Source organism: Crocodylus porosus, unplaced genomic scaffold (genome assembly GCF_001723895.1).
Source record: "Crocodylus porosus isolate Cpor-Errol unplaced genomic scaffold, CroPor_comp1, whole genome shotgun sequence".
NCBI classification, from domain to species: domain Eukaryota; kingdom Metazoa; phylum Chordata; order Crocodylia; family Crocodylidae; genus Crocodylus; species Crocodylus porosus.
The window spans coordinates 35,865,456-35,893,088 of NW_017728949.1; the positions used below are offsets into that span (position 1 = coordinate 35,865,456).

Consider the following 27,633-nt stretch of genomic DNA (forward strand, 5'->3'; position numbering starts at 1 on the left):
TCCCAAGGGAGTCTTCTGACATCGCAGCAGTATTGCTTGAACTACTGCATAAAGTTGTCATTAATGATAGAATGGATTTTTGTTCACTCCATAAATTAGTTTTTATGAAGGCTGCATCTGACTCCTTACTGTGCAAATAGAAAAGTTTAACTGAATTTTCTTCATAGCTTCATAAATTGTAAGGGCTGCAAGGGACTTCTCAAGATCATTGGGTCCAGCCCCCCTGCACTAGGCAGGAAATGCAACTGAGGTCATGTGACCCCAGCAAGGTGACCACCCCAGCTCCTCTTGAAGATGTCTAGGGTAGATGATTGCACCACCTCTGGAGGGACACTTAATGGTGAGGAAGTTTTTCCTAGTGTTAAGCCTGAAACAGTCTTCCAGGAGTTTGTGACCATTACTACTGGTTTTCCTCAAGGGTGCCCTGGTGAACAGTTGTTCACCAAGCCCACGATGTACTCCCCTGAAGTAGTGTAAGCTGCTACCAAGTCTCCTCTCAGCTTTCTCTTTTTTAGGCTGAAGAGTCCCAGGTCCCTCAGCCTGTCTTGCAAGCCCCGATCATACAGGTGGCTCTTCTCTGGACTCTCAAGCTTTACCACATCCTTGAAGTGCAGCACCCAGAACTGGACGCTGTACTCCAGCTGTAGTCTCACCAGTGCTGAGTAAAGCAGAAGAATAACTTCCTTGGTTTTACCTGAGATGCAGGCTACAGCATCACACTGACAGCTCATATTCATACTATGGTCTATTATTATCCCTAGGTCCCTTCCAGTCATGGTGCTAGTCAGTTTTGCACCACCAAGCCTGTATGTTGGGGATTGTTTGTTGCCAGATGGAGCACTTTACACTTCTCAATGCTGAACTTCATCTGGTTCTGATCTGCCCAACTTGCTAGTCTGTCCACCTCTATCTGCAACCTATCTTCAAGCATGACCACACTCGCCCATAACTTGGTGTCATCCGCAAATTTGGCCAGTGAGCTCTTTACCCCCACGTCCAAATCATCGATAAAGATATTGAAAAGAACTGTGTAGACGCTGCACCTGGGAGCAGTTTACTGTGGCACAAATTGCTCTACAATTTATTTAGTCACATTAATTGCAAATGCAGATGTGCCCTGGAGCATTATATCCTTGAGGTGAGAAGTATGTCTTGAGCTTGTGTTTTAGTTGCAATATACCAAATGTCAAAATATCTTACACTTTGGAGACATTTGCACTTCATGCTTCAATTTGAAGCAATCTCATTATATATTAGTAGTTCTTTTATACCATGTTTCACTTACAAATATGGTATGCTGTGATAGTGAAATTATGTGAAATATTAGATAAAAAACTAAAAATGTATACTGATTAATATCTTGGATGTAATTATATTTTATTTCTATATTAAATGAAAAATATTATTAATTTTTCCTGTCATTTAGCAAGTAAAATGGAGAATACCATATAGCCCTGTGATGTTATTAAAATGGAAATATTAATGTATGGTTTACCATTTCTAGAAGTGCAGGGGTAGCTTCCAGATGCATATGAACAGTAGCTTCTGTTCCACTCTCCATGTTTCCAAACTTACAAAACACTTTTGTGCAAAAATTGTCATCTTTCATACAGTACTGTAAAGGAAAAAAGACCAGAGCACAAGAATTAATTTTAGGTGTTTGTTTTGGATTATTACTATCAAAGCTTCTCAGGATTTCAATATTTTTTTTCTGTTTGAAAGGTCAGGATACAATGCTCTCTACAACTATATTAGGCTCTCAAACAGCAGGGGAGGTTGTACGAAGAGTACAACTGGTACAAAAGGTTGTTATATGGTCACATTTTCAAACACTAATTTTCTATTTAGGTATCTAAATGAATTCAGCAGTTCTAATAATCTGACTGTAAGTAAATTATACTTGTTGGTCCCCTATCTTCTGATTTCAACTGGACCATTCACTGGGCATCAAAGTCACCATCAGACTTGTGTTTCCTTCATAAAGTAGATTCACTCTGATTTTGCTTTCACTGGAAAGTGAGATTAACACTCAAATGGTGAGCTAGGAGCACTGGCATCCATGTGTAAGCTTTTCCTCCAAAACTGACAACACATCTCTGTTCCAACTTGTGGTAACTACTTTTGATACTGCAGTGTGGATCCCCTTGAACAATATGCAGTTACCTTGTAATTATCTTAAGCAAGAGTTAAGATATTAAAACTTCTGCTTAGGACCAAAAATAGTATTTTAGAATAAAATTGTGCTGCTTAGAACACAAATGTAACTTTCCAGAAGCCTCCATTAAAATCAGTCCTGAAAAACAAATACGATATAATGGGCAATAACTTTATGCAGTCCATTTAAGGCTTAACTAAACTGAGAGGCTGTGTTACTCTTCTCTGAAAAGCAGCAGGGCGGGAAAGGGTTGGAGAGGAAAGGTGCAAAGCGAACAACCCTTACCAAGAGTCTCTTATGAGGCCTTGAAAAGAACATGAAGACATCCTTCAATATGTTCCCACCTGTCTCTGGTAAAGTACAGTTTCTTGTATAATTATTATAAACGCATTCTCCAGCAGTTGTCTAGAAATAGTAAAAGCATGATCATTCCTTGTTTTTAAACATCTCCAGGTGTCAAATAAGATTTCTGTAAATGAAGAAACTCCAAAACAATTTAAGTTTCTAGATTTGATAATCTCTGGTGTGTTAGATGCTGAAGCTGAGCCATGTTTTGTCCACTTTGCCTAAAAAGAGCTAAATGTAGTTGTTATATCTTACATGGACTTAAATTATACTAAAAGGTTCTGGAGGGAGACATGCTTAGCCAGAAAGAAGGTTGCTGGAGCATTGGGCCTTTTCCTCTGGAGAGGCTGTGGGAGAGGGTAGGGATATAATTATATTAGCAAACTAATATTTTAAACAATGAGTGATATTCTTGCTTTACTGGATCCAACTATGATAGAGATATGTCAACAGTACTGTATTGTATTCTAACAGATTCAAGGAAAAGACAAAGGACTGCGAACTTTACATTCTGCAAAGCAGCACATATGCTGACTGAAGACAAATAATTACCAGAATTTAAGACAGCAACTACAGACTAAAACCAAAACTGAAAGTATTTATTTGCTGGGATTATGCAATGTAGGAATTCCCTCTTCTAGCTGTATTAAAAATATTGTACTCTACTCCCTACAAGAAATCTTCTATGCTAAAACAAAATTTATTACTAAGAAAGACTAGACTAGAAAGTTTAGGGCCAGTTCAGCACAGGTAGACTTACTGACTTCAGTGAGGTTCTAGTCACAACCTAAGTTACCAGTTGATATATTTTACAGAAAGTGGAGCGAGTACACGCATTCAGTATTCAGTCTATACATTCAAGCAAGCACCTAACATTTTCATTCTATAAATGGGTACAACATAACTAATCATGTCCTAACCCAAGCCAGGTACTTTCTGTTTGTTTTTTAAATACGTTGGCATACAGAGGAAGCTGAATATTTTTCAGGATTGGGTTCCTAACCCCGCTGGGGTTTGTGAAATATACAGAGACACAGCAGATAGCTGTGCAGGAATCTGAGGTGCTCTGGCATTTATTTCAAAGGGTGCTTTTTCTCTCATTAACTGCCTAGGACTGCTGATGAATTGGAGCGGTGTCCTTTTGATGGAAAAGCTGCAGCAAACAGCTGAGCAGCTTATTCTTAATTCAGCACCCCTCTCTGAATTAAGTGGGTTGCAAACCACCAAGACACAAATGATCCAAGTTCTACATTTTCTGTATCATCAATACCCCTCATAGTTTCTGAAATTACTATATATGTAGTTCAGAGTATCAGCCAACTCTAAATGTACTTAGCATACCGACATGATTAATAACATGGGGCCTCATGTTACAGTTTTTTTGTTACAGTCAAGTTTCATATTCTGGGTGATCAAATAAGGTATACCTTTTCCAATACACTGCTGTACTCCATCTGATTCTGTACTTTCATTTAATTCACACTGAACATGTCTACAGGTGCATTAAGCTTAGTATTGTAATAACAGGTGCTAAGTTAATGCTCTGTAATTGGCGCTACTGCGCAATAGCATCAGGACATGGCTTTTAGGTGACACTAATGCACAGTAAACTGATTCTACTGTGCATCAGCTTGGCTTTCGCTGTGGCACACTAATGCACAGCAGAATTAGTCTACTGCACTTCTAGCATCTCATGTAGATGCGCCCACTGACCAATTGATAAAACCATGCTATAATATACCCCGGAAGTAAGAAGAGTATACCTTGACATCCAGGATGTTGAACAGGTTGAAGTTTCTTGGTGCAAAAGCATTAGGTATCATTAACTCCACTCCTATATTAGGAGCCATGCTCAGTCCAGCACTGATAACCTTGGGGAAAAGTGTGCTTTCATTCATATATGGCAATCAAAGGATTAATGCACAGCAGTTACATTAGGCAGAAGATGGCAACAGTAAAGGCAGATTCATGGTAGAATTTTCCAGTCTTGCATGTTGGGTGGATATTGCAGGGGCCTAAAGATAAATTGGTGCCCAACTTCCACTGACATTTACTCTACCAAATAACTATAAACTAAAATATACCTATAGTTATAAACTGAAATATAATACTTCTGGTCCCCTGAACCTTCTTATGTACTACCACCTTAACAAACATAAAAAGGATTAATTAATTAGTATAGTACACATCATACACAATTTCTACAATTGACTCCCGTTTTCACAAATATCTACTTTCTCTGAATACCCACCGAGAGATTATGTTTAGGGGCAAAGAAGGAGATTCTTAGCGGACAGGCATCCAACTCCCACTAAATTGGAACGGGAATGTGTACCTCTACTTTTCTGTCTTTGAAGTTGTCCTGGCAATCTAGGGTATGCTTACACTTGAGCCAAGGTCAACTTTTGATCCCAGAGAGGCAGACAAGTAGCAAACAGGACCGAGTTGGGAAAGCTTAATATATTTAAGCCAGGAGTTTTCAACCTTTTTAAACAAGTGCACCCCTCATGTCTCAAAAGTTTCATCTCATGTACCCGTTTAACATTTTTTTTCTTGTTTTTAATGTTACCAATTATGTGATATAAGGCAGGCTGCACTAATTAATATTAAATTCATTATTAATATATGCATTAAATATATGCATCATAGTCTGGATGGTAAGTCTGTTATGAGGGAAGGGGCATGGGGCAGCAAATCGAGGTTGTGGGACTCTTGGAGCCCAGGCAGTTCATCCATGGATGTGGGCGGCTCCTGCCCTTGTGCGCAACCCCAAGGCAGGCACAGGGGGCACATGCCCTCTGATCTGTGTGTGGGGTAGAGGCAGCTGGTGCCCCAGAACCAGTACGATGCCACATGCCTCCTATGCTCTGGCTGTGCCACCTGCCCGGTGGTGGGAGGCATGTGGCGTCATGCCACTCTGGGGCCACCAGCAGCGGGGTGAAAGTGGCCTCCACCCTACACACAGATCAGGGGGCACATGCCCCCTGTGCCTGCCCCACAGGTGTGCAGTGACAGGAGTCCCCCCTGCACCCCTAGATGAGCTGCCTGGGCTCCAAGCATCCCATGACCCACCCTAGCCCTGGGCCTTCCATTCACCTCAGCCTCTGCCTGTCTCTGCCCCACTCTCTCCCTCGCTAAAGGGGCCTTGATCTTCCTCCCCATGCCCCTTCCTCTATCTGTTGGGGAGGGGGGTGTGCATGCAAATATGCATGCGCTCAGCCCCCCCAAATCATATTTTCTTCCTTCGCCTATGGGGAGGGAGTAGGGCTAGGGCAGGGGCTGGCGCTGCACAGCCAAAGCGGGGTGAGGCATGGGACAGACAGAGCCTCAAGCAGCTTGTCCGGGGAACACAGGGAGTGGAGGGAAGGAGTGGCATGCTCCTACCACTGCATGCACCCTGAGAGGGCAGGGAAGGCACGTGCCCCTGGATCTACATGCAGGGCAAGGGTGGGTTGCTGCTGTGAGCTGGGGGTGTGCCAGGCTCTACCTGGCAGGGGGCTTGGTCAGGACTGCACTCAGGGTGGGCAGCAGTGGTTTTGCCAGAGGGTCCTACAGCAAATTTTGGGGTGGCTGCAGTCTCCTCCCCCTCCATAGCCCCACTGCCTTCCACAAGCGCAGCCCTGCCTAGCTCCTCTGCTGGGAAGAGCCCCGTGCAGCCCTGACCCCAGCCCACTGTGGCAGCCCACCCTCACCCCATGCGCAGATCCAGGGGTGTGCGCCACTCTCAGGATGTGCGCAGTGGTAAGAGCTGCCCCCTGCTCTCCCCGGATGAGCTCCGGCTCTGTCCTACGTCCTACCTGGCTGTGCAGTGCCTGCCCCTGGCCCCAGTCCCACTCCCTCCCCCACCACAGATCCTTCCATGCCCCTTCCCCCACAACAGGCTTACCAGCCAACCTGGCTGCTCCGCGCTGTTGAGCTGCGCTCCTGGCCACTCATTCATTCCACGTACTCCCTATGACCTCTTTTAAGTAACCCTAGGGATATGCAAACTCCCAGTTGGGAACCACTGATTTAAACTATGGCTAATCCTGGGCCTAGAATGAACTGGATGACCACAGTGAAATGATGGAACTAAGAAACCTAATGCTATAGGAATTCATAATATCATCCAAAAATAAGCAAATACGGTACACTCATTCTAGCCTGGTTCACTGTTAGTAAGGAAAACAAATTCAGTTATTAGCTGATCAGTCTCCAACTGAAGTCAATGGCAGTGTTTCTATTGGCTTCATGGGGACTCAGATTTTGCCCTTCAAGAATGTTTTACTGGACTCATGGTGGCTTTACAGAAAAATTGAAAAATATGTGAAACTGCTGTACTGTCATTGCTTTTGTAAGGCTCAGTAAATGAACATCCTGTCTTCACTGGGTGGGTCCTCATCCTTTCTGAGCTTTCCCTGGCTCCCCTATTCCTTTTTTTCTGTTTGCCAACCAGCAGAAGTATTAGGTCTACCATAATTAATGGATAATTCTCTTCTACCCCTATTAACTCATCTAATTTATTAGAGAAATTCAATAATATATTATAATTCTATATTCTACTTCCCTACAGCTGACCATCGCTACTGCTGTTGATAGACAGTTACTGTAGGTGGTTTTTGTTTAACCCAGGACTGTCTAACTTTAGTGTGGCCTGGGACGAGGGGCTGTGTGTGACACCGGTGTGCAGAGATGCTTCCCTTCCTTCGCCACCCCTCCTCCCTACTCTGCCCAGGCTGCCCCACCAACATGCAGGCCTTCTACCATGCAAGCTGCACTGCCGCCACATGTCCACTACCCACTCCCTCCAGTTGTGTGAGCTGCACAGGTGGCATGCAGACCCATAAACAGCCCTGCTTTAAGCTCTGAAGCCATTTGGAAGCCTTTGTTGACTATCCCAACCACAAATACAGAGTGGTAATTAGCTTCAACAGAATCTTCTAGGGAGATATTTGTAGGCACATGTTCCTAACAGTCAAGATTTGGAGACTTGCTTCTTCAGTAAGATCAATATAAGCTAAAAGCGACATTCTCCCATTAAGTTACAAGATATGTGTCTTGAGATTGGAGGAAACTGCCTTTTGCCTCATGATTGCATTAAGTATTAATATAAATTTAAGGTAACAATTTCTTCAAAGAACATCTCTTACATGGAAAGTTAAATTGATCTTTTCTTTCATGCATGTCATTGTTTGTGCATCTTCCTCACTGGGTCCATAAACAAACGAAGCTGGTGATACAAATCTGCAATAGTTTAAAATAATACAACAATAAGTACATTAGTAAAAGCATAATCACATCTGAGTGACATTGTCTTCTACGTAGTTCGATCCTAAGAAATATAGAAGCCCCATGCCTCCATGCTGTTTGCCAGTTTTATAGTACCTCTATACCAGAATAGCTATGGAAGATCCATTCTGTCATGCAATCTCCAGAACCCAACTTACACCAGATGGGCTCATGAATACAGTCAACTTTAATTCAGGCAAGGAAATTTCCAGGCTTGAGAGGATAAAATATTGCAGAAATGGATCATTCTACAGCCCAAATATAAACAACTAATTAACTGCGAGGATGTTTTGTTCACACTTTTAAAATATCAGATGTTGAGTTCAAAGAGGGACTTCCAGAAAATAGGACTGATACGGCACTAAAGGGTTGTTCATCTTTTTCCATCCCCAAGTCACCTACCACTACCCTCCATAACAGTTGGGACTTCAAACCCCTTCACACTAAGGGACAACATTGTGATGATTATTTTCAATGGGACTGGGAAAACTCAGACTCCGTTACAAGTGTCTGGCTACATGGAACAAGGAAGATGTCATCACAGGCAAATACTGGCAGTCAGTTCTACCTCAAGACAAACTAAAACAGCAAAGCAGTCATTATAGTTGAGTGTAAGAGAAGATGTGCTTAGCCCAAGTAGTGAATGACTAAACAAAGAGACACAAAAGTCTCAAGTCAGTGACGCTCAACCTCCAGCTTCTGAGCTGAATCGAACCCACAGGACCTTGCGGACATTGTCATGCAGTCCATTAACTGCCAGACAATACTCCCACTGTTCCTCCACTGCCAAACTTCTGGACTGGTGGAGAGCCCTAAAGCTGGAAATACCTGGCCATGCACACCGGATTGCCAGATTTGGTGCAGAGAGCTGGGCTGGTATATGGGGTCGTTTCCCAGATCTTGTGTGTGGGGGTGGCTGCAGGGTCAACCCATGCTGGATCCAACCTGCACATCGGCCACACACTATTTACCCAGCCACAGAGACTGAAGGTCTTAAGTGGTTGGCCACCATTGGTTTAAGTGGTTACCAAAAGGTGATTTGATAAATTGAAGGATTAAAATGGGAAGTGTGATCCTAGAATATGTCACTTGAGGTAATTTCAGTAAAGATAGAGAAATATCAAATACAAGTGAAATCCCCCCCCCCTTAATATTCTGTACAATTCTTGTGTTCTCAATCCAGACAAATGGAGGCAAGGAAAGATTACTAGAATGATCAATAGTTTATCTTAAAAGATTATACTTAGAAGACTGTAGCTTGTGTAGTCTAGCAAAATAAAGGCTGAATGGGGACAGGATTGCTGTGTGTAAATCTCGCAAGGTGTAAAGCACTAGGGAGAGAGAAAATGACAGTGTTGGCACAAAAACTGGCTACAAACAAATTTATGCCAAGAATTAGAAAATATCTAACCATCAAAGCAATGTTTTTCTGCTTTTAGAATGGTATTTTATTAGCTAAAGGAATTATATGATGCAGTTTCTGTGATAGAAGGGCACTAGATTTTGATGATACAGGAGGTCCCTTTCACTCTTAAAATTCCTATGAAGATTTGAGAGTTTTGTTTATCTTAAAAAAAAGAAAAAGAAAGAGAAAAGGAGGATGCAGCACTACTGTCCTGTTCTTCTCTAACAGCTTCTTCCATCACAGAATCACAGTTCTTAAGAAATATTATTGAATTAAAACAGCTTCTCTGAGGGTTCTCCAGGTAAACTGAGGATTAAAAGTGTAGAACAGAACCTACACTTTAATTCAGACCATTGTAGTATTGTATTTTTCATGCTTTGTCTCATAGTTTGAAGAATTCAGTGAGTTATGTAGTTTTACTAAAGCATAGACAACACTCCTTTACATTTATTGATAAACATAATAATGATTAACTTACCCATGGACATTTAGCTCAACTTCATGTTTCAGCGGTATAGTTAAAGCTATGGCATTATCCAACAACCTGTCCATATCCCCTTCATTTTCACTATAAAAGCAAAATGGAAGGGAAAAAGGTTTGTAAGAATGCATCATAGACAATATGTTATCTCTAGACGTAACTAATTACATAAAACATACCTAGTCATTTATTTTAAACAAACTTTTTTGGTAACTGCACATGTGGCAGTAAGAAATCATTTTTATGTTGGCAGAAATCTCATTATTTATACAATTATCTGCTTTTCTTGTGGTTTCAGTTTCTCAATAGATTATGCAATAAAATGTGCTTTCTTGCAGTTGTGCTTCATTAAGCCTCTGTAGTGCTCCCTATTCTGTTTTCCAAAGCTAGGGATATTTTTTTATTGAACACAGCATTTTTTTTTAAATCAGGAAAAAATTACCAGGTAGCATTAACTGTGATGTTGAGGTCATCTTCTGCCCTGGTAAGTGAGCTTGCATCCAAGAGAAAACTAAAATCCAGCTGCAGAAAAAAAGGAAACTTTTTTATAGTAAAATACTGTGTGCGCCACAAACAACTACATACATTAGAGACGAAACATTACATCATTAAACTAATTTGCAGTTTCCACTTTTTCCCAAAACATTTTAGCTCTGTTCTGAGCACTGAAATTTATAGACTGCTGTTGCCTGCCCCTTTTTATTTGGTCATGGTATACTGATTTGGTTGACTCTGGCTACAGTCACTTTCCTACAAATCCAGCTATTATACAGAAAACGGAAACTACTACTGAAAGCAGTTCCAGGTCAGAATTCAATGCAAAAATCACAGCGTGCTTTAAATACGCTTGTATCCTGGGCAGAGACAGACTCTATTTTTGACAAACACTTTATCTGTGCCCAATTTACCCAATCACTTATTTCATGTACAGTGTAGGGCATATGTATTAGGTCCCCTCTACATCTGCAGGTAAAGGTGTGATATGATCTAATGATTCACATACCACATGTGCATGGCAGGAAGCATGATTGTGGGATTGCACATTAGATCCCATCACACATTATTGTTGGTGCAGAGGTAGCCCAGTTTCTGCAATGGCAAGAAACAAGCATGGTGTGACATCAGTTGCAGTGTGTCAGCCACGGAGTTGCAGGGAGCACCTCCGTAGCTGGGAGATTGCATGAGTTGCAACATCCCAGCCACTGGGAAGCATGGGGTGCCCCCCTGGCTGGGAGCTCTGTCAACTGGGAGCTCCCAGGATCAGAGGTGCACATAGGCATCCCCATCTGGGAGCTCTGATCAGCTAACAGGGCTCCCAACCACAGGGGCCCCAGTCACATGTTTAATTAATGCAAGGACGAGCAATTATTTCAGCTGGAGGGACGCTTACCGAGTTTTGGTAAGCTGTTGAGGGCCACATGGGTAGCCCTGCACCCTGACAACTGCCCTGCCCCCAGTCACCATATTGGGACCAGGTGTCCTGCCCCCCACAATCCCTGACCTTTACCACCAGAAGTCCCTCCCTTTGCCCTGAAGTGCTGCTTTTGGGAAGGAGGGTGCTGCAATCTTGAAACCAGAAAAAAAACCCAAATCATATGCAAAAAATAAACCATCTACTATAATTTATTTTAATTTTATTTTAAAATATTTTTGTACTAGTTTGTGTTTGCAAAGTGTACCTAGAAGTGATTGCATAATAGCTCAAAATACTGTCCTACTATATATTGCATGTGGATGGTAAGGTGGTGTATGTGGAGGGGTGTGGTTAGGGAGTGTGCGTGTGTGGTGAGGTATGGGTATGGTGGTTGGGTGTGGAGTATGTGGTTGGGGTGGAGCCCCATCACGTGCAGCTCTTGCAGACTGCAGGTGAGCCTCACGCAATACAGAACCCACATCCAGGCTCCTGCCGTTCCTCACTGGGTCCCCGCTGGCCCCAGGGCACTGGCACGGGCTCTGCGCTCCCACCCGCCATCACAACTCCCCTGCCATTTCCTTGCTTTCCCTCCCCCATGCCTGCCCAGCACTGCTGCTCTTGCTTCTCAGCTGCCACCGCCACCACTCCCCCTGCTGCTGCCACTTCCTGCAACCCCTGCTGCTCCCCTGACACTCCCTGTGCCACTGCCACTTTCTGCTGCCCCTGCCATTCCCCATTCTGCTGCAGCTTCCCACAGCTCCTTGGCTGCTCCCCATACCACCGCTGCTTCCCCCGTTGCTCCCCACACTCCTGCCGCTTCCAACAGTCCCTCCACCACCCCCCTGCTTCCCTCTGCCCCTCCCCCCCACCTGCCGCTTCCCACTCTGGCTCCCGCCCGCCCCAGCTAGCAACACACACTTCCCGGTTGCTGGGCTGCTCGCAACAGTTTCTCCCCCTCCCTCCATCTGATCTTATCTTACTTTCCACATGGACAGAGGGAGGTAGGGAACAGCCCCAGGGTCCTGAGGCCAGAAGCCACAGAGGCTTCTGGTTGGGGGCTGGAATGAGAGGGAGGTGGAGGGCTGGGGGCAGGGTAGAGCTGGACGGGTCTTGCTGCTCAGCTGCTCGGTCCTGCTACCAACTCCCCCTGGGTCCTGCTGCTGCTGGCTGCGTCATCTTTGATAGAATGGCCTGGCGGGCTGCATCTGGCCCATGGGTCCTATTTTCCCGCCCGTGAATTAATGGCATGATGGAAAGCAGCTACAGAGTTATTACATGTATTTTGTGGAATAACTTTGTAGCTTATTCCTCTTTTTATCATGCCATTAACTGACTGAACGTGGGGTCAGGTGACCACTTAAGGCATGATTAACTGGTTAATCACTCCTTAAGTGTAACGTGTAGATGGTGCTTTAATACCAGATAACTGCATTATTTGCTTAACTGCACAATACAATGCCAGTCTAAATTTTCAGCTTGTCATTTACATAGTGTTGACTTGGCCTCGGTTCCCCTGTCATGACTGTTTACACTGCCCAGTGGAGGCAGGGGAGGCCAGGGAGATACCAATTAATCCTATCTGGCCCCAGGCCTGTCTGCCCACACCTACTGCCGGGAGCGCTAGAACAGGCAGACAGGCAGGGTCTCCATGGAGACCGGTGCAGGATCCCTGTGGACAGGGCACACTTGGTGAGGTGGATGGGATGGAACCTGGGGTAGGCAGGGAACGGTGTCCGAGACAAGTGGGCAGGGCTGGGCCTGGGATGAGCCAAGGCTACATATTCTATAACCTGGTAAAAGCAAGGTTGGCTACACTCTAGTAGCCAATTTGCTTTGAGTGCATGGTATTAAATGAGGTATAGAAAGACTCATTTCTTCAAAATTGAATGATTTAATTTTTCCCTTAAAGGACATGTGGAAAAAATGAAAGGTGTCCACTTAGGTCCAATAAATTACATTCTTTTGTCCTTGGTACTGCTACACAATAGTTCAGTGTTTAACCAATTCAGCTATTACATCTGTGATTTAAGAAACCTAGAACCTCCTCCTCAAAAAGTAACAATGGAGATGAAGTGTCTATAGTGAAATAAAACACAACAAAATGGATCCCAAGAGAGATCTTTGGTAAGTTGCCAAATAACAAAAGAATGTGTTCTTAATAAAATAAAGACACTACCAGCCTGATGACAATGGCAAAACAGAGAAGCTAGACATGAGGAATAGATGATCTGTTAAACCTTAAATTCTTATTATAGTAATCACGTAGGTAATTATGCATGTAGTTTTCTCTTCCAAGTGACACATTTTAAGTATTTTCTTAGTGCATTTCACTTATGAAATAAGAGTTGATATTGAGGATTAAAGATTTTATATTTAGTTTACCTTTGACTGTTGGTCTACATATAAATAGCCAACACTGCAGTGAAGTCTCACTGAATGAGCTTCTTTATCTAATATATCACAATGTATCGGTTTTTCTTCCTAAAATAAAGAATGAATAACCAATAAATGGTTGGTTGATTAGTATAACCGTTGGCAAACTTACTTGTTTCAAATGTAAAGCTAAATAAATTCTGTTTGAGCGTTCAATACTTCAGTGCAACAATAATGAATTATTCCTACTGCTTATACTAACAACTCCAATGAGTCTATGAATCTGAATACCATGCACTGATTACACTTTTTCATTGCCGTGTCACCATCTAAAAATAACAAACAAAGTATACCATCAGTATACTAGTATACTGTTAATATGCTAATATTCAGCTAGCATATTTAGCTCCAAACATCTAGGAATCACTGTTTTTTCCCCTCTCAAAATACATTTTTTACCAAAGTAGGTAGATTAACAAAAGCTTAAAGCAGAAGATCTTAACTATGGTCAGATTCTCCCATTTAACTTCTTTCAGGGTCAAAACTGAAAGGTAGCAAAAAATGAAGAAAGAGCAAAACATCGGAAATACTATATCTGCAGTTTCAACTACATTATAGTAAAAAGCATTCTGTGTAATGCAAGAATGTTAATGTGCATAGACTTTTGATTCTTACCAGCTCTAGAATTTTGATGAAATACAGGCCTTTTGGGAGTTGGATGTGGAGGCCAGTTTGATATGCATCATCCCCAGCATTGTAAAGAGAAACATTCAACAGTAAAGTCTTCATACTTCCTACCGCAAGATATGTCTTCTTTTCATTAGGTCTTTAAAAAGAATGAATACATGGAATGTGATATCTAAGACATGCATACATAGATAGTGGCCTACATAAGACAAGTGTCTAAAAAAAAAAAAGAGATGAATGCTTGGGAGCAAGAAAGAGCCCATTCCTTTCTTTGATTTCAGCTCAATCAACTATCTGGAAAAGGCCAATTTTACAGTAGTGACCAAATAAGTACTTTCCCATCCCCAGTACAGTAAGTGGGAGGAAGAAGCAATAGGGACACCTGTCCCAAAGATGCCAACTTGAGGCAGGACACAAAAACAGTAGTTGCCACCACTGCTGCTCTCCTGGCTCCCATGTTGCCATCTGCAGCCCAGCTGCAGCTATTGCTCCATGTACCACTATTGCCCAGAGCACAGATATGTCCAGTTACACCTCCTCTCCCTCTATCAGAAACCCATCTTCAGCCATCCACTCTCTAAACGACAGTCAGGCATAACAGCATCATTCATTTACACTGCATTTTTTAGGATCTGACTGGGTATTGGAGTAAGTAAGGAATGTGCTTGCTTTCTCGCTTAGCTACTTTACTGGACAGGGGTATATATAACTGTTGTACTGATGCAGGATGTCCAGGGTGAAAGTTATGCCCTGGAAGAGAAGTCACATATGATTTATGCATAACTCATGCCTACTTAAGCCCCAGTGTGAGGATTTTCTAAGATTTGGCAGGACTTTTACATGCAGCTCAGGTCTATGTAGAACAGAAAGCACTGGAGCAAGGATGCATTTCACATCCAAATCTATTCAGAAAAAAACCTGCATAAGGCGTGTTACGGATATACGACTTAGAGTTTCTAGTGCTACAAGATTAATGAAAAAAAACTCTCTCTTCCTGATACTAAAATCTGTTTTTGTGATTTTTAACGTTCTACTTTGGGGACTGTTTGTAATTAATACTATCTTATTTACTCCCTGTGCTATATAAAGGTTGCAGTCTTCATGTTTCAGTCCATGTGAGCTAATGTGAAACAGGACACAAGGAATGTAAGTGCACACGTCTATCTTACGTGGCACTTAGTGTTCCGTAATCATGTTACAAGTGAAGGTACCCTACAATGTTCTAAAAGTAAACTTTAATTTGACATTAAAGTTTAATTAAGACTTGTACAAGAGCTGCCTAGAAATAGACATTTATCAAATATTCTGGCTTGGAACCAAAGCATTAGTCACTGAACACCTTTGGGAAAGAAGTTGGCACTTAGACAAGCAACAGAAGGTGAAAGCACTGCATAAGCAGCTAGGTTCCAAGACAACAGCAAATTAACGAGAAACACAGTGATAACATTTAGTGGCTGGATTTTTAGTTAACTTCACATTTTTAAGCTATTTTGCCACATTTACATAATCATCATTCTACCCGTTTCTGTCACACATTTTACTGCGTTCTGATTTCATTAACAAGGTACCATCAAAAAGATACCCACCAGCTTAGTACGCAAGTACGATAAAGCACCAGGTGCACATCTGGGAGTATGACAAAGCTGAACTACAGCTATTCCCTGATAATCATATTTCATTCTTCATTAAAAAATGCATAACGCATACTTGAAATTTACAGAGCAGACCAGAATTTAACCAATTTAAACAAAAGAAGATAGTTTGTACATGGTAAGTCATAACTCAGAAAGTAAAAAACAAGAATACAATGAAGTATTTCAGTGACATCCCCTATTCAATTTCATTCTTTTATGATAAATTTCTTGGTCTTCTTTAAAAACCAAAAAACAAAAAAGTGTTTACTTTGCTGTTCCTGGATAATGAATGCATTCTGTCTAGACAACATAAATTAATGCTTCACAGCTAACTAGTTTCTAATCAAGATACTGGGGCAAAATGTAATTTAAGGTGATTTTTCACAGTTTAGCAAGATATGTAGGCCTTTTATTCTGGCTGAAAAGTTGGTTCAAATTCTCATGTCCTATAGTACACTAATATGAAACAGGTGTACAGTACTCTTTCTGATCCTCTGATGCTTATAAAATTGCTTAACTTGTATTAGCACTAATGAAAAACAACTACAAATCCATTCCTCTACAAAAGTGCATAATTTGTCAAGCAATAGTCTTAAAGCTTAAGAAAACGAAAATGCTTAAGACTAAAATCTTGAGTAGAATCTTAAACTAAGCAAAGCAGCCCACACCCACTTTAAAATCTATGACAAAAATTTGTGTCCAGAATTGCAAAGAAATGGTTAATCAAATTTGTATCTATTATGTCTTGTATACCAATTTAGGATTCTCTACAAGGACACACTAGCAGTTTAGTTCAAATAAGACCTTTAGCAAAACATTTAGTGTTTGCAAAACAGAAGCATGTCACAAATTTCACAAATCCAACAGCTCTAGCTGTGCTTTATCCAGGGGTACACAGTAAGTGACTGTTCCACCACAAGTTACTCAAGAAGAGAACCCATCTTTTCTGCTCCTAAGTATGGTACCTAAGGGTGGGAGGGACTGGACTTGAGAAGATCATTTAAAATCCAATTTGCAATCAAAATATCAAATTACCTTGCGTAAAATTGTGTCACATGTATTGAAAACTAGTTAATAATCAATAGAAATGTATCTTGCTTAGGAAAGTTAAGTGTAGTTCGACAAGGATCCAACCATGTCCATGTCATGGCAATGTATTAATGATTTAGCATGATGATAAAATATAAGGATAAGGACCTGCAAAAATCCTTTAAGGATACAAAAATACTACAATGGGACTTAAAAAAAAAAGGAGCATGGGTGAAAACTAAAATGAAATGTGGCTTGGAAAATGCAACCTAGAATATCTAGCGGTAAAGAATGTAAACCACATGTAATGCCCAACCATCTGGTATCTCAATCATCAGTGTAAAACTGTAGATAATATATTCCAAAGTACACAAAGAAAAAACCCACTTAATTATTCCATAACTGAAATACTGAATAAAACAATCAAGTAGCACAAAACTGAAGTATTTATGTTCCATACAAGTATAACTTTTTTCACAACAGGTGTGGAAAGTTTACATTACCATTACACTTTCTAAAAAAATAGTTGTTTAAATTAAATTTTTACTAGAAACTATGTTTTTTATTCCTATCCCATTTTTGCAAGTTAATTTTCTTTAAATAGAAAGGTAAAAATAAATTAGATAAACAACACACTACTGAATCTCTTTCATCAGGCAGAAATCACATTATACTTACTTTGGAAATGCAAGCTTCCCATAAACTTTCAAGTCAGCTGAACAGTTCTCTTGGGTGCAAAATCTTGCGAAAACAATCTGTGGAAACAAATATACAGATTCAAAGTACTTCTAAGCCATCCATTGCAGTCGGCGTGCATCTATACATACACTTCAACATGCAGTAGACTATTTTACTGTGCATTACAGAGTTACGTAAAAACCATGGTAGTATGCTAATGCATAGCAAAAGAGTCTACTGCACATTAAGCATAATTTAAAAAGCATACAAATGTGCTAATATGCATTAGGGCAGCCTAATGCACATTGATTTAGTACTGCACATTACACAAACTAAATTTAATGCGCATTAGAAAAGGTGCACTAATGCATATGTAGATGTGCCCTGTGTAACGAGAAACCACGAACAACCTCTTTCTGATATAGCAGTGGGATAAAGTGGTGATTTGTCATTTCTCAGCCTATGTACAGGATACACAAAACAACTGAGAAGCATCCTTGGTCAGTGGCTATATGATCAGCCAGTTCTAACAGGTACACATTAGATGACAAGCTTTATAGGGGCACCAGAACTGAAATTTCTGGGACAGTTCTGTCTTATAACAGGACAGCAATAATATATACAGGATGTTTGTCTAACCATTCCCTATATGATTACTATTTTAAGGCAATAGGACTATAATGTTGTTTGTTTCAACTCTTGTTCAGATGCCACAAAGTGGTTAACAATTTTATGTGAATTTGTCAAACCTGCTACTAGTGAGAAGGCAGAATAGTTTTATTTCAGTTTTCCAGTTACAAATCATTAGAGCACACTGACTTTTGCTTCAGAGCAACATAAAAGACCGCAGAGAAATTTGCTATCAAATCTTTACTGCGGTATATTTTTTTCTCAGTTTCTGTGAATGAAAACTTGCAGTAGCTCCACAGGATAAATGTTCAACTAGCAGCTCATGGGCCACATGCACCCCCAAGTTCCTGATCTGTGTGCCGCTCCTACTTTTGCTTTTCAGGTGCTGCTGCTGGAGTCCCTGAGCTCCCCCTCTAATGCCTGTCCCCACTCCTTGGAGCAGGGCAGCATGGGATGGTGTGGCTTGCAAGGCTGAGGGATCCCATGGCTGTGGACCCCACACAATGCAGAGACATCAATATAGAGCAGCAGAAGTCATCCACCAAATGGTCCATGTGAGATGGGAGGAATGTGTGGCATACAGCCAGTGGGTCTGTGACCCCCCAGACATTCCGAATTTGGACAGTCCTGGAATAAGTATTTAGAATCACAGAAAATTAGGGTTGGAAGGGACCTCAGGAGGTCATCTAGTCCAACACCCTGCTCAAAGAAGGACCATCCCCAACTAGATTATCCCAGCCAAGCCTCTGTCTACCCAGGTCTTAAAAGCCTCTAAGGATGCAGATTCCACAACCTTCATGGGTAACCTGTTCCAGTGCTTTACTACCCTCCTAGTGAGAACATTTTTCCTAATATTTAACCTAAACTCCCCTTGCTGCAACTTGAGATCATTGCTCCTTGTTCTGTCACCTGGCACCATTGAGAACAGTCTAGCTCCATCCTCTCTGGAACCACCCCTCAGGTAGTTGAAGGCTGCTATTAAATCCCTCCTTAGTCTTCTCTTCTCCAAACTAAATAAGCCCAGTTCTCTCAGCCTCTCCTCGTAAGTCATGTGTCCCAGCCTCCTAACCATTTTCATTACCCTCTGCTGGACTCTCTCCAATTTGTCTACATCATTTAAACACATCTAGATTTAAGTTTTTGAAGCAAGGCAGTATTTAGCCTAAACCCAGCAGCTTACATTAATAAAATCAAGGCATTTTAATGTCACTACCTTTGTGAGATGTAGGCACCAGTCCAGAAAATACTATCCCTGGTTATGATGCTGCCATGTGAGATTTCTAATGAGGATTAAATACTTAACTATTTAATACATGAACTAACCTTGCTTTTTATAATATCTCTGTCTTTTCTTCTCTGAAGAACTGGCTGAAGTGGTGGGAAGTCCTCCACACTTCTCTTACTTCTTTTCTTTAGAACATGATGTCCAAGATGATAAGCTGCTTCTACATGTATAGGAGTCAGGATATCCCTTACATCTTTCTATGAAAATTGGAAACCTAGTAAGTTAACCATATAAAACATACATTTATATAATAAAACACAGTAAAACTTTACATTAAAACTAACACATTTATTTTCATATAATCACTTCTGAAACCATGGAAACAATATCTTTTCCTATCTTTTTAAAATATACTTTATTTTCTCTCTTTCTCCAGTAGCGTCTGGGTGTGCTAATTTTCAGTAATACTGATGACAGCAGTGATGTCATAAAGTGAAGTGTTTACTTCCTTAAATACCAACCAAATAATTTAAATATATTTATTTTGCTACTGAATCTATATTGGTTTCTTTAAATTATTTATGGTTGCAGTATATTTTACAAGGAAGGGTAGGTGAAAGAGAGGAAACAGACTTTGAGACAAACCCAGATGAAGAGCAGATCAGATATTTTTGTGAAGCCAAGCAAGTTTTCCCATTACTACTAAAAAGAATCATGATTCTTCTTTTCCTCCCCTGCCTTGACATTTTGTACTTCATATTAAGGTGATTAAACTCCTCAGTAAACAATAATTTCAACATGAAACCTTGACTGTGTAGGAATGCTGCAAGTCAGAACCCAAATCCCAAGTTATCTACTTGTGAAAACTGAACAGCTTGAAGTACTGAGTATTACAATAGCAAACTTGATTAAATTATTCCCTAAGTGTATGAGATAGACAGTCACTGATTGTCCCTCCACATGTCCACTGCTTTAATTCTTATCTACAAGCTTGCTTTGACCAAATCACGTTACCTAATTCATAATAATTTTCTACAAGGTCTTCACTGCATCTGCTGTATATTACTTTCATTACACTAATTAACTATTAATTATTCTTTACTCAAAATATATAAAATGTACATGCTCTCTTGCAAGGATTGTACTTGACAGACATTCACACTTATTTAACTTTAACAGCTTCATATAAGAACAGAAACCTCAGTGGGGGAGGGAAAGGCTTCTGATATCACTAATTAAGAATTTAGAAGGAAAAGAAGCTAAATGCAGGGGGAAAATAGTTATGGAGTGTAGAAAGCAATGTACTAAATCACTCTCTCTACATTTATACTTGTTGGGATTAGGAAGTGGCCTTGGAACCTCTACAAAGCCAAGCCTTGTCATTTCAGTCAAATCTGTCTTTGTGAGGGTCCTGGGTGCCCATAAGCTGGAGATACTACCTGGGTGTGGTACAGCTGTCCCAGCAGGCAGGAGTCCCTGTGAGTGCTAGGAGGGAGGAGGCAGAGGGACCACCTGGTTATACTCAGCCTGCCCTTGTAGCACCCGATAGCAGCCCTGATGCTGCGCTCGCTCCTGTTTAAGCCCTGCCAATTCCACTGCACATCTTTGCCCGGTTCCACTCCCCAGATAACTGCTAGTTACCTCCCTGCCATAGCAGCTGTGTGATGCTGCCACCTAGATCCACCCCACCACCTGGGCAGCCCCTGCCAGAACGACTTCCCCAACAGTGGGTAGCACCAAGCAGGGACCCCACCAGACCTTGCCATCCTGTGCTGCTGATGCTAGCATCGCTGCTCACTCCCACACATTTACCATGTGGAGTCTACTGTGTCAATGGGCTTCAGTCCTGGCTGGTGCTGGAACTTACCACCATCCTGCATATCACCCTTGGCACCAGCAACTTGTGCTGCCCTGCTCCTCTGCCGCAGACTATTTAACTAATATAGTTAAAGTAAGTTAAACAGGTGATTTTTTAGATGAGATTCACACATCCCTACTCAGAATCACCGCACTCACAACAGTATATGCCCCAGCAGGATATTGTGCTCCTATATGGTCTAGAAGCTGTCACACTAAAAAGCTCAACACTACTTAACAGTGCAATGAGACTCATAACAGGCTACAAAACTTGCACACAGACAGATGTACTCCCTGTATTCTCATACATTAGATGAAGTGATATAAGACAGACTCTAACATCAACACTGGCAACAGAAGCAAGAGAGGACAACAATTTCCTGCTCCATCAACTGTTAATTGAAGACCTGAATAGATGGAGGCTTAAAAGTTGTAAACCATTTATACATGAAGCCCATAAGCTCTTGGAAGAGCCTGGGGGTGCTGAACAGTGGCAGATGCACAGGGTACATGTGTACCCCTGACAGCCAACGTTCCCCACTTAGGCAACAGGCAGGTGGGGCAGGTAAGAGTGCTAGTGCCTCCCCTGAGAGCGCTGGCTGGGGAGTGGGGACACTAGGAGAAGCAATTACTGCAGCCCTCCCCACAGCTAATCACACCAACTGGGGACAAGGTTCCCCCATGGTCAACTGCGCCGTCCCGGAAGTACCAGCGGTGCACCCGGAAATGCCAGGTTGATGCAACTGGCTGCAGGGGAACCCCCCACCCCGACTGGCATGATCTGCCACCGGGCCCCTCCTTCCCCAAGTCGCTGACTGGCCGCTGGGGGGGGCAAGTACTCTCCCCCCCAACTCAGAAGGCACCATGGTGTTGAATCAAACCTATGGGCAACAATGGAGTAGGCCAACTTCTGGGAAAGATCACACCTATTCCTATAGTATTTTATACCAACACCAAACAAGCCCTCCACTGGGCACAACCCTGACAGAAAAGTGGGTTAAGCTGAACAGACTGAGATCTGAATACAGACGCTTCAAAACAACACTTTACAAAATTAACATCTTGGACAGCTCCGTGTGAATGTGGTGTCCAACAAACAGCACAGCATTTCATTGAAATCTACAATCTTTACCAATGCCCACACAGGGCAGATTAAAGTCACACATTAAGCAATAACAACATTAAGCAATAACAACAGATAGTGGCTCAGATTTGGAAGTTGATATCTGATGCTATACAAAAAAAGAAGTTCTATGGACCAAGGGCCAGATTCTGTTCCACCTATTAGTCATACAAATGGATTTATGTACCGAAGTGTAATTCTATTCCACCGTAATATCATGAAAATCCATTAACGCCTCTAACTTTGTGGCAATATCATCTTACTATTAAGACACAAAACAAGAAGTGAGGAAGAGAAGGACCTACTCACCTTTTCCATTAACTTTTCTCCGTGTCTAATGGGAAGTGATGCTCACTCCTACCCCGGGGGTCTTCAAAAGGAGGCTAGATAATCACCAACCCGGGGTCGTTTGACCCCAGCATTCTTTCCTGCCCATGGCAGGGGGTTGGACTTGATGATCTACTTAAGTCTCTTCCGACCCTACCAACTATTAAATTATGAATAGAACCTGGTCCCAAATGCTGCTACGCACAATGCTCTTGCAATAATTTCTCATTTTCCACAAAAAATTGAACAAAATTGACTTCCACTTACCATCTCTCGCTTCTAGATCATAGGGTAAAAAATTACCAAAAATATGACCGTACCCATGGGTCACACAATTTTAGTGGCACCCTAATTTCAGCACAGTTGACAACAGTCAAAAGAGTTGTGTAAAAAAAGTAAAAAAACCCATAATTTACATTCAAGAAAACACATTTTAATTTTCAATTTCTGTGAAAAAATTCTAAACAAAATATTTAAATCCTGATTTACATTAGGTAGGTGCTCTATCCAAGTATGGTAATATTATATTAAATTGATACTGGATACATTACCCTCATAAATGCTGGATGAAGTTTGCAGGTAACATTGTTGTTGTAAACCTCTGCACTTCCAGAGGTCGTAGCTGATGTTCCATTAGAAGAAAAGTAAAACCTTGCCTGAGTGTCTGCCTTTCTTGTCACATCTACACTTAGATTATAAAACAATACTGAAAGATTAAAAAGAACAAAAGATACTTTGTAAAAACCCTTTTTGAAACATTTTTACTTTCCCTAATTTGATAGAGTTATTTACTTTATCACTTTTGTCAAGTATATTCCACAATGTTTCCCTTGCACTGGCTTACTTGCAAAATGAGTTTTCAAAACTTTGGAATATAACAAAGCTGCAAGGATAAAAGGAAAAACCTGCTCACTGTTTCTCTGAGAATACTTGTGCTTTAAGCAGGGTTACCATGTGTCCAGGTTTTCCCAGACATGTCCTCTTTTTTGGCCCCTGTGCTGCATCTGGGCAGGTTTTTAAAATAAGAGCAAATGTCTGGGTTTTCTGCTCTCCTGGGCTGGCTGCTTGGAGCTGGGAGCAGTGAGCAAGCTAATTGGCTGTCAAGGGTCATGTGCTCCCCATGTGGGCTCTGGGAAGCCAGCAAGAGGGAAAAGGAGAGAGCACGAGTGTGAGTAGGCACGTGTACAATGTGAGGACTGCTTGGGCAGCTGGGTTGGGGGGAGGTAGGTGTCTATAGGTCAGGACTGAGGGGCACTAGCAAGGGGCACAGGGGACACGGTAGGTGACTGTGGGTTGGGTGTGCAGGACACTGACAGTGCCAGGGTACTGCTGTTTGCAAATGAGGGGCACTGACAAGGCTGAGGTCAGTGGGTCCAGATTTAGCAATCTGGAATTTTACCTCCACCTCAATCACGTTGGTACTTCAAGTATTTTAAGACAACTAGTTCTGTTATATCATTTAACTTATCTTGTCCAAATTTAGGATTTACTAAGTTATTCAGTACTCCAAAGAAGTGTGATGGGTGAGTAGCCATAGGCAATCATCAGGGATCCTGGTTTTCTCCGATTTAAAAAAATCCGTAATTTTCGGTTTAAAAAAAAGTAAGCCCAAATCCACATTTTCTCCGTGAATAAAATAAAACACCACTAGATATAGAACCTTATGTTAGTGGTGTTTCATTTAAATCACAGAAATATGTGGATTTGGGGTTACTTTTTATTAACTGAAAATTGAAGATTTTTTTCAAATCAGAAAAAAAAAAAAAAACCAGGATTCCTGGTAATTATACATCAGGAAAAGTTTGTATTGGCATTAAAGTTCAGAAGACTTTCTACTTTGCCAAATAATTTAATTTTCCCAAATACACTCAAGTTCTTTGAACAAAGGAGTTCCCCTGCACATGACTAGTTAAAAACTCGACACTAATGTGTTAGAAAGCACCTTGGCCAATTCTTTAACATTCTCTGGTTCACACTGGATGTATCCACATGTGACACTAAAGTGACCTGATAAACTCTGGCACAGTCTGTGCCCGAGTCAGCTGCTCCCGAGCACAGATGCTACGCCTGGGACTGCAGCACTCTGAGCCAAAGTGGAACAGCACTGGGCTGGTAGGTGCCCAGGAGGTAAGCCCCAGGCTCTGGGTGGAAGCATTAAGTGGCCAAGGGGCTGGCTGGGGCACAAGGGTGCCAAAGTGCAGGACTAGGTGGCAGGCAGCCCCCCTCATCACCTTTAGCACCCTCATCACCGTCCACATGTGTGTTTCAGTGCACATAATTGATCTGCCAAGGGATAGTTCTATACCCAATGCTACTATCCTATGGTAGAGTTAATTAATTTACTACACCCTAAAACCAAACACACATATAGACGGTGATGCTTTACTGTGGAGCTAATCAGTCAACTCTACAGTCAAGTGCATGTATAGATGCACCTACTGTCTAGTTCATAGGCCTTGGATGCTTAACACTTGCTTTTTAAAATCCTCCTAATTTCCTGATACAGCAAAAGGTATTTTATCATCATGGTAAGATATGAACACATCCTTTCACAGGTTTCCAAATTCAGAACATAATAAAAACCTCTTACCATTCATGTTAAATATTACTCCATGCTAAAAATTTATTTACTCTTTATAGAGGAATTCTCATTTATCTTAGTCCAATTTTGCAAGAGGTCTTTTTTCCATTTCTACTGATACCCCTTTCATACTATCCAGAGAAATGGCTGTGTAAAAAGCTTTGAAGGTTAAATACATTGTTAGGCATTTTACCTAGATTATTAGTAAGTTAATTACTGTTTAGTTTGGCATATAATAAAATATTATTTGTGAATGATAAAGTATTCTGCAGCACTAGAACAGATCCAGGCATGCAATCAACATTTTGGAAAAATATATTGAAATATGTAACAAATACCTTACCAATATAGCCAGGTACCTCTCGTCCTTTATATGTAAAACAGACCATCAAATTCATACACACAGCAGGTTGGCCATTTTCCACACACTCTAGATTAGTTCGATTTACTGAATCAGGGTGTTTTAAAGATGCTTCAACAATTACAACTGGTTTTGTTCTAAGAATACAAAACAATTTGCAGTTACTAAATGCTTTAGCTTTCATGTATTGATGTATTAATACTTCAATATTTCATCATACATGAGTTATCATTTGTGAATATAATTTAAAGTAGCCTCTGAATTTTATGCAATAAAAATGAAAGTGGGGATTTATGAAGCAAATTTCAGTGTTTTACTGCTTCAAGAAGTTTCCAAATGATACTTACCATTTGCTCTACCATATATATATATATATATAAAAATATATATATATATATATATATATTATATCAGTGTAATATAAAATTCTAGAGCTCAGTAACCAAAGTTCAAAATACCATAAAGAGCACTGTGAGGTCACTAGCACATTGTGGATTTTTTTAATTGCTCTCATAATTTACAATTAAATCCAATTGTTTTTAAGCACTGAAATGTATCAGCCTCACCTCAGCAGCACTGCAGAATCAGAGAGAAAAGCACCAACTGCTACATCTGTACAAAAACAGAGATTGATGAGTATCATTAGTCAATGGGAATCACTCCACAAGCAGAGCATCTTCCTGAAAATTCACCCTTTTTGCTGTAATAAAACCATTTTTGTACATTATTAAGTAAAAAGGATATACCAAGATTCGAAGGTATACCTGTCACTGATATTTCTGTACATACTCTTTAACTATCTGATTTCTATCTATTAAAGCTTCAGCGTTGATGTACAGGCAAGTCCTCGAACTTATGACACAACTGATTCCTGAAAACAGTGTCTTAAGTCGAAACATTGCAACTTGGAACCGATTTCCCCATAAGAAACAAAGTTATAAATGGGGGATTGGTTCCTGAACCAAGGCCCGATACCCTGTTTTCACCAAAAATAACCCAATTTTGTACTCAATCAATTATAGATGAGTAATATAGCTACACTAATGTATTTATATTGTAAATAGTAATCACATTGATTTGGATGGACTTCTCTGAGGTGACTCTGCTGGACTTTTTGAAGGGCTCTTGGCTAGATTCTTCTTAGCAGTCTTGTCTGCTTTCGTAAAGGAAGTGTCCAAGGAAGTTTGGACAGATGTTCTCCAGGGAGATGGGTGACACAGTGACTTGTTTGCTGGCATGGTGTCACACACTCCTGAGCCCTAGGGATCATGGCAGCTGCGATTCCCAGGGTCTGGGGGTTTCAGGCACTTCCAAGCCCTAGAATTGTGGCATCTGCAATTCCTAGGACTCCAAGCTGTGCGGAACGCCTGGGGCTGCAGGACTGCTGCAGGGGCAATCCTCTGGCCCCACAAGTTTTTCTGAACCCCCAGGGGTAGGGGAAAATCACAACAGTGGAGATCCTATAGCCCCAGGGATACATGGGGCAACCTTGAGGCTGGAAGCCTCTCAACTGAGGAGGGCTCCCAGCTGCAGAAACTTGCTTATACATGTTGCGCGGGGGACCCCGGATCAGGCTCCCACTGTGCCAGCAATAAGGTGCAATGGGATCTAATGCATGATCTTACAATCGTGCCTCCTTCCATGCATGTGTGACATGGCAGGAGGCATGATCGTCTAAATTGAGTATTAGATGCCATCGCACCTTTACCTGCATGTGTAAAGGGGGCCTAAGTGACTAAAGACCAGAAGTCTGAAAAGTTAAAAGAGGCACTGTTACCAGAAATCTGCAGGGGTACTCTTTCTGAATGAAGCAAAGGGCACCAAAACACTAGAGTTTAAGACTTAAATATTCGCTTAAATAATTTATCTGACTCTTGCTATGTTTCTTTCTAGCCACATAATTTTGCTTTAAGCAGTAAAACTTGTAGTTGGGACCCTCTAGTCTCTTGGGAGCAGTCCTTGATGACTCTTTTGCAAACCATGACATGGACCTGTGGCTGGACCAGAAGAAGTAGATTTGAATTTGGGCTACAACACAGAGTGCTGAAGAGACTGTTGTG

General features: G+C 41.3%; 1 protein-coding gene across 1 annotated transcript in view; it reads right to left on the reverse strand.

The window, feature by feature from the left end:
* The window catches only part of ITGA4 (integrin subunit alpha 4), a gene marked incomplete at its 5' end in the record, with an annotated part of 56,543 nt that overhangs the window by 3,082 nt on the left and 25,828 nt on the right, over positions 1-27,633 (reverse strand). The window contains 13 exons of the mRNA XM_019554100.1: positions 1,496-1,615; positions 2,441-2,560; positions 4,264-4,371; positions 7,630-7,723; positions 9,652-9,741; positions 10,097-10,176; positions 13,451-13,549; positions 14,117-14,267; positions 17,470-17,546; positions 19,423-19,581; positions 23,183-23,337; positions 25,556-25,710; positions 26,140-26,185. Coding sequence (XP_019409645.1) covers positions 1,496-1,615; positions 2,441-2,560; positions 4,264-4,371; positions 7,630-7,723; positions 9,652-9,741; positions 10,097-10,176; positions 13,451-13,549; positions 14,117-14,267; positions 17,470-17,546; positions 19,423-19,581; positions 23,183-23,337; positions 25,556-25,710; positions 26,140-26,185 — 1,454 coding nt within the window. The remainder of the gene's footprint in view (positions 1-1,495; positions 1,616-2,440; positions 2,561-4,263; positions 4,372-7,629; positions 7,724-9,651; positions 9,742-10,096; positions 10,177-13,450; positions 13,550-14,116; positions 14,268-17,469; positions 17,547-19,422; positions 19,582-23,182; positions 23,338-25,555; positions 25,711-26,139; positions 26,186-27,633) is intronic.